Source organism: Elgaria multicarinata, chromosome 11, assembly GCF_023053635.1.
Source record: "Elgaria multicarinata webbii isolate HBS135686 ecotype San Diego chromosome 11, rElgMul1.1.pri, whole genome shotgun sequence".
Lineage (NCBI taxonomy): Eukaryota > Metazoa > Chordata > Lepidosauria > Squamata > Anguidae > Elgaria > Elgaria multicarinata.
Genome location: NC_086181.1, coordinates 33,312,219 through 33,320,117, shown reverse-complemented (window position 1 = coordinate 33,320,117; position 7,899 = coordinate 33,312,219). Strand labels below are relative to the sequence as shown.

At 47.1% G+C, this 7,899-nt stretch overlaps 1 protein-coding gene across 1 annotated transcript; it reads right to left on the bottom strand.

Moving 5' to 3' along the window:
• Positions 1-5,730: 5,730 nt before the first annotated feature.
• C11H16orf54 (chromosome 11 C16orf54 homolog) lies at positions 5,731-6,198 on the bottom strand. The gene has a single exon (XM_063136904.1). The coding sequence runs from the start codon at positions 6,196-6,198 to the stop codon at positions 5,731-5,733; it is 468 nt and encodes a 155-aa protein (XP_062992974.1).
• Positions 6,199-7,899: the final 1,701 nt, after the last annotated feature.

The following is a 7,899-nucleotide window of genomic DNA, read 5'->3' as shown; positions in this document are numbered from 1 at the left end:
CCTTGCTCCTATTATGTATTTTATTGTTTATTGTTGCCTTGATCAAAATGGAGAGGCAGGTAAGAAATTTATTTATTTATTATTATTATTATTATTATTATTATTATTATTATTATCATCATTATCATTATTAATATTAATCTAGGACAGTAGGTTGAATTGGCAACAGATTCAAATGAGTCTGAATACAATCTGCAGTTTCCACAGCAGCCCAGCTTTTTCTGAGTCACACAGATTCTGTGGACTTGCGGGCCAGTTTTTCACTTATGGGGGTGGATTTTGCACTCATTTGCATTTGCGCAAATGCGCAGGTGTGCAAGTTGACATTAGAGCTCATGTGAATGAGCGCAAGTAGAATGAATGAAAAACTGAATGAAAAACTGTTGACAGCCCATAACACAGATGGAATGGATTTAACGAAATTGACACATCCCTAGATAGGAGACGGTCTCCAGATAGCTGGGTAGAGTTTCCCTGTGCTTTTCAATGAGACATCCAGCCGAGTCTGAGGAAGATGACATCCCTTCAGCTGTGTTTGCGCGTGCATAACCCTAACCCTTCTAGCTAGAGTTAAAAGGCTTGTCTGCACCAAGCAGGATATTGCACTATGAAAGCAGTATGAAAGTGGTATATAAAAGGCAGGAGCCACACTACTGCTTTATAGTGGTACTGAAGTGCACTGACAATTGTTGGGGGCCACTGACACATACCATATACCACTTTCATACCACTTTCATAGTGTTATATCCTGGTTGGTGTAGATGTGTCATGGGCCCCAACAGTTGTCAGTGCACTTCAGTACCACAAACAAAGCAGTAGTGTAGCTCCTGCCTTTTACATACCACTTTCATAGTGGAATATCCTACCTGGTGTAGATGAGCCCAAGGAGGGCAAACTTCTTCTAACCAGAACAGCAAATTCCTACAAAGTACCTTGCCCCCACCAAATGAAGTGAGAACGGGAGGTAACGGCCTTTTCAGTCATGGTGGCGTGCCATCCCCAGAGAGGCTGTCATGGCAACTAGTTTGTGGTCTTTTCATTGCCAGGGTGAAACCCTTTATATTCCTCCAAGCAGTTGTAATCATTTTGGATTTTGTTGTTGTTTTTAAATCTGTTCTAATTTTAAATCTTTACATTGCTTTCAGTTTGGTGTTATATTGGAGTCTCAAACTTTTAACAAATTTTTATACCACATTTTCTGATGTTGTTATATTTTAACAATGTAACTTTCAGAGAGCTTCTGTTATAGGGTGGTATAGAAATGTAAGCAAGGAAGGAAGCAGTGGTTGGCACTGTTTGAATAGAATGCTGGACTAGATGGGGCCTTGGCCTGATCGAGTAGGACTCTTCATATGTTCTTCTTTTGTTTAGAATCATATCATAGAATCATAGAATAGTAGAGCTGGAAGGGGCCTATGAGGCCCTCAAGCCCAACCCTCTGTTCAGTGCAGGAATCCACTTTAAAGCATCCCTGACAGATGGCTGTTCAGCTGCCTCTTGAATGTCTCCAGTGTGGGAGAGCCCACAACCTCCCTAGGTTATCGGTTCCATTGTCATGCTGCTCTTACAGTCAGGAAGTTTTTCCTGATGTCCAGCCGGAATCTGGCTTCCTGTAACTTGAGCCCGTTATTCTGTGTCCTGCACTCTGGGAGGATCGAGAAGAGATCCTGGCCCTCCTCTGTGTGACAACCTTTCAAGTACTTGAAGAATGCTATCACGTCTCCCCTCAGTCTTCTCTTCTCAAGGCTAAATGAGTCCAGTTCTTAAAGTCTCTCCTCATAGGGCTTTGTTTCCAGACCCCTGATCATCCCCGTTGTCACTTCTTCCTTTTGCCCCTCACCCCCGCCCCCAATGCCTCCATCTCCCCAAGAATGTGATATAATATGACACAAAGGAGCCAAATAGAAATAGGCACTGGATTTAGCTGTGAGCAACTTTTCCACCACCGCTAACAACAGCCTGAAATGTTAAGATTTAGCCCAAGACGCTCCTTCTGGCATTAGAGATAGCGTGATATGGGGGGATGGGGGTGGAGCATTTTCACCTCCTTCATTTTGATATGTCAGGTTGCCATTCAAGGCAAAGGAGAAGCAGGAGAAAGAAAGTGTGGGAAACGAAAGAAATAAGGGAAACGGCAGGCAATGGGAGGGGAGGGGAAGCAATCTGGGACAGCCTGATAGTAGCTCATGTGCAGCAACTGTAGGGTGATATTCCAACGGTAGATGACAAAAACAAAGTTGATACAAGAAGGCTGGCCCGTGGGCTGGGGGAAACAGACAAATGTTATGTGTATTAATCCAGATCTTTTTATTTTATGTGTTTCCAAGGACATGTGTGTGTATGTACGTACTTAGTTTACTAAAAGCATTTTTTATCTGGCTACTCAGCCAATAAGGCTCCTAGAGCGGCTGATGTATAATCAGTAAAAACGAGGCAGTCCCCGGCCATGGGACTCCCAATCTAAAAAGACAGGGCACAAGGTAAAAGGTATGAAGTGGGGAGAGGGGGTGGGCGGGAAACGGTGTCTTTCAGCAAGATGGTGGACAGGCCCTGTTTCCCCCTGCCATGTCCCTGACTAGCTCGGAGTGATGGTGGAGACAGCTGAGGTGGGAGGAGCCTTCCTGGGGGCAAGTATATAGCTTCAGCAGGGCAAGTATATAGCTTTCCAACATGAGAGAGAGAGAAAGAAAGCTGGCATGGCAGGAAGGTAATCTAGGGCTAGGGCTGTAGTTTCCTTACAGTAGCACGGCCCGAGACTCAGAACTGTTGCTTTAAAAAAAAAATAACAGATACTCTCGTAACACCTCCCTTTCCCTTATGGGGTTTCTGAGCAGGGTTGTGGAAGATTTATTCCAGGGCATTTTTCTAAGCAAATGAAGCAACCCCAGGACAGGTCTCACAGGAGCAGCTTCAGGATTTGGGGCCCCAGCTGTGCCCCAGACAAGAGACAGCCTGTGGGGCCAGTTTGGCCAGCAGGGGCCAGGAGGATATGGAACCTGAAGGAGTAACCCCAGAGTCTTCTGTCCAGGTAATTTGGTTGTGCAAGTAAGCCCAGGTGCATGCCCTGTTCAATATAGTTCTAGAAGTTTCCGTACCAGCCTTCCTCAACTGAGCACCCCTCTATGCAGGCTGAGGATGATAGGAATTGCAGTCCAACACAGCTGGAGGGCACCAGTTGGGGAACACTGCAGCATGGGCAGCCATTTCTTTCAACAGAGGGATGGGAGAAGCTGAGTTCAGATTCAGAGGATGTGGCGGTTTCAAAATGCGGTTTCCTCAGATCTCCATGGTGGGCCCCATGTTGGTCTCCAAATCCTGGTGGCTTCCCTCCCCCTGCTTCCAGGAGCTACTTATGATTCTTGGTGTTCCTTCAGCCCCTGAATCAGAATACAAAACCATGCTTTCTAGAGGCAGTACTGTGAATTTATTATTATTATTTTATTATTACAGGTAACAATCTGTACTCCATTCTATTAGCGCAAGAGCTTCAGAGCAGCTAACCATTTCCAAATCATTCTAAAAGAGTACAACATAAAGAAACAATAATAAATATTTGAAAAGCCTCAGCAGCATAACTAAGAAAAGATTCTAGGATTAAAAAGTCCCCAAACATGACGTTAAAGTTGCAATTCCACAGTCCCTCAGAGAGCATCCCAGGGAATGCTGGCTGCTATGAACCTTCCCTTCTGCTGAAGGAAAGGGGGTCCATAGCAGCCTGAAAGAACTGGCATATTTAGCCTTGAGAAGAGAAAACTGAGGGGGAAACCTGATAGCACTCTTCAAGTCTTTGAAAGATTGTAGCATAGAGGCAGGCCAGGATGTCTTCTCGATCCTCCCAGAGTGCAGGACACAGAATAATGGGCTCAAGTTACAGGAATATGTTCTGCACCCCTGCAATACACAGAGGTCTTCCTTCACTTTATCCTCAGAACAAGAGACAGTGGGCCTGTTCAGACAACACGCTAAGCCATGGTTAGACAGCTAACCCCTTTGCAGCAAGTGATTAGTACACATGTTTAGACCATGGTTATGAAGCCACCATGGTTAGGAATGGTTCACACAACATGCTCAGTCATGGATCACATGACATACTAAGCCACAATCTTTAGCTCAAAATGCTTAACCATCATGGTTTAGCATGTCGTCTGAACAGGGCCAGTGACTGGCCTTGAGCTTTCATTGAGAGATGTCACTTCTTCGACATGCCCTCAAACGAAGTTGGAAACTACTCCGACCAGAGAACTGATATAGTTAATTCTTTCTCCTTTGGAGGCAGGAAAATCCCACAAACTCACCAAGAATAATTTTAATGCTCAGGAAGGTTCATGTTGGAGAAGATGTAGTTCTTCAGGGTTGTCCTCTGTAAAGATAGATGGGGCCCAATCCCCTATAGTTAAATGATGTCCCTTTTCAGGAGATGTATGCAGTGAGGTGGATTGGAAAGTGTGTTTTTAAAAAAACAAAGATATTTGATACAATGAAGCAAAGCCTGTGGGTTTCTTCTTTCTCTGTTTTTTTTAAAAATTGACATTCCAGTTATTCCCCTTATCTAGATCAACCACCCATTAACAAGACATACCACATTACTCCCCCAAATTCCCATTTCTGGTGCCCTTTCATCTGTTTTTACATTTTTGAACCAGCCACTTCTAAATGGTCTAGAACTTTCTTCTTGTGCCATTTTACACACACACACACACACACACACACACACGCTCTCCCTCCCAAGCACAAGCAGCCGAAAGGCAAACATTTGTATCTCATGCCCCACAATGTGTTTTGAGTCCTCTTGGATTCAGGAAGGAGAAGGCAGGGCCAGCTCTACCTTTAGACAGGGTGAGACGATCACATCAGGCAGCAGATGCTGGGGAGGTGGTAGCAGTAGCAGCCTTCTGGCCTATTCCTCATGATATCTGTGGTAATTCCCCTCATGGGAAGATAGAGCTCTGGATGCCACACAAACTGTTCTAGGCCCCCTAAACTAGCCTGCTGCCTCAGTGATGTGTCATGTTCAGGCCTGTTCCCGTTAGTGTGGGGAAAGGAGTTTCAGGACATCAATCAGAATCAGATTCTGAAACCGAATACACAGGACTAGAAACTTATCAGCCTACACAGGAAGCAAGGGAGGTGATTCTCCCAGGCTTTTCACCTGCCAGGGAAGAATCTTCACCCGACCTTATCAGTGAAAACGTTAACAACTCAGAGTCTGTGGGAACTCAGCAATCCTCAGAGGGGGAAGAGACTTCAGAGTTAGCTGATCCCAGAGTCCACTGCAGGTTCAAACTGGCGGAGCTAAAAGAAGGCGAGAGGTGATCAGCTCGGCTAGATTCTCGCCAAAGGCTTCTTCAGAGGAATCCTCCCCGAAGTTAAAGGGATTCAGGGAAAAGACCTTCCCTTTTGTTGAAAGGACAATTGTCTCGCTTAGTTAGCCAAGTTTTAGCCTAGAGGAAAGTTCCTGGCATTTAAGCTCTCTTCAGGTGTGAAGAGATGTTTATTTGCTGAATAAAGCTTTGTGGATTACTTGGCAGACCTCTTTATTGTCTCTCATGCCACAATGGTGGTGCACCAGTGTTAAGGTTCAACTCTCAGTTCTTTCAGTTTCTTTATATGGATGGGTTAGGTGGTGCCATCTTGTTCTTGACCTCAGGCAGCAAAATGTCTTGGGGCAGACATAGGAACAGGAGGGTGATGGGTCTTGGGCATCTTTAACTTAACCAGACATGGAACACTCTAGGAATGCCGGCTACCGTGCCGGAAAAACCCCTGTAGATCCTGCAGGGTTACTCGTGGTTGGACTCCCCACGGTGGTTCATCATGGCCCCAGAGAGGGGAAGTGCTGCTTGGGCTGGATGTCTCCCTCTGGAGGTCCCTGGAGGAATCACAGCTCCCTAGTTCTGCTGCAGCAGCATCCATAAACCAGTCGTTAGAGCGCTGGATCCAAAGCGGGACCGTTTCTGACGGCCTGGAGAGGACATCTGGCTCTTTGTGGTTCTGGGTTGGCTCAATCCACAATGTCCCACCCTGCCTCCAGACCGACGGCATGCTCCTTGTCTTTGAGGGCATGGACCCGTGGAAGAGCCGGTCACAGAGGATGGCCGAGATCACCATGAACACGCCCGCAACAACAGCAAGGGCGATCATGATCAGCAAACACTCATTGCACTCGCTGAGTGGGGAGGCCGTGGAGGGAGGAGGCATCTTGGCACCTGGAGGGGGCGGCAGCGGCGGGACTGCACAGACAGACCACACAAGCTGAGCCAGATCGATCAAAGCTGTGTCCAGAGCCTAAACAGATTCCTTGGAAAGAAGCTGAGCTGTGGAGAAAGCAGGAAGAGGCAGATCAGGGCTTTGTACTTAAGGAGGTGGCTTCCTTCCTGATATAATCGAGGGATGTGGGTGGAGCCAAGGCCAATGTCAAAGGTAGGCATGGTGGGGCACCTACTAAGGGTCCACGCCTGAGCAGGAGCCCCCTGGCAAAAGCCCGCTGGAGCTGCTCCTCCTCCTCACCATTGCAACCTGCTTCTTCATCGGCCTCTTGCTCTGGCCCAGACGACAGAGATGGTGGTGAGGCAGAGCAGATGCCCCTGCCTACTCGGTCTCTGCCTGTCAAGCATGCAAGCAATGGCAATGATGAGGGAAAGGAGCAGCTGGTGACAAGGATGGTGAGAACGTGGACTCACTGAGGGAGGGGTCCTTTGGAGGGTGGGCCCTCAAAAACCTTGGAGCCACTTTGCCATGAGCACAGCCCAGGTCTGCTCAATTATGGGACCGCAAAATTCCTGTTAGTGTGATTGATGGTGCTGGAAGAGGGCAGGCCCATGGGGAGGATCCCTTGAGCTGAGATGCACTGGACCCCCTCCAAGCAAGCAATCTCAGGGAGGAGGAAATGCAAAGGAGTGCATTGAGGGACACCAAAGGGGTGGGAGGTCAGTCTGCCTCCTGGCCTTGGTGACCTCACTGCTGTCAGGTTAGCAGGAGCTACTATCATGTGACACAGAGAGAGAGAACACTGGGAACTGTTCATGATGTATACAGATTCCTCCCTCCAATCAGTAGCAATGATGAGAAAGAGGAGGAGGAGCAAGAGCAGCTAGTGGCAACAGTACCAGGAACTTAGACTCACTGAGGGAGGGGGCCCAATCAGGGTATCCCGTCCCCAAAAACCTGGTGCCGGCCCTGGAATGGAGTTGTGTTAACTCAGCATGGTATGTGTGTGTTTTTAAAAAATATAGCCCATATTCTGCAGCCCCAATAAACCATGTACGGTGTCCATATGGAAAGGAGGACGGGGCTCCTGTATCTTTAATAGTTGTATAGAAAAGGGAATTTCAACAGGTGTCAGTTGTATGCATGCAGCACCTGGTGAAATTCCCTTTTCTAGACAACTGTTAAAGCTGCAAGAGCCCTGCCCTCTTGACCAGTTACAAAAGAGGAGAGAGTTCCTGCAGCTTTAACTGTTGTGACGAAGGGGGAATTTCACCAGGTGCTGCATGCATACAAATGACTCCTGCTGAAATTCCCTTTTCTATGCCACTGTTAAAGATATAGGAGCCCTGTCCTCCTTTCCGTAGGGCCACCCTATAAACCATGTAAATGTGCATACTTTAGCTATTATCTGCATCACTTTTCTTTGTGCTAGCCACGGGTGGAGCAAGGAGCTATGAGAATTCTAAAGCTCATCCCTGCTCTGAAAGCTCACAAAGGAGTGCCCACGTTTTTCTTCCTGCTCCGTTTTTTAGCCATCAGGACCAGAAACATGCATGTGTTTTAAAAAGGAAGCTGAGAAATTTTGAGGAAGCTGAATTTGCACCCAGCACCACATACTACACCAACCTGGTACCCTCTGTATCTGTTGGGATACAAGCACCGTCATCTCTGGCCATGGGAATTATGGGAGTT

What these genes read in the sequence shown, in the direction of transcription:
- C11H16orf54 (XM_063136904.1), bottom strand. Translation starts at nt 6,198, where the DNA reads ATGCCTCCTCCCTCCACGGCCTCCCCACTCAGCGAGTGCAATGAGTGT.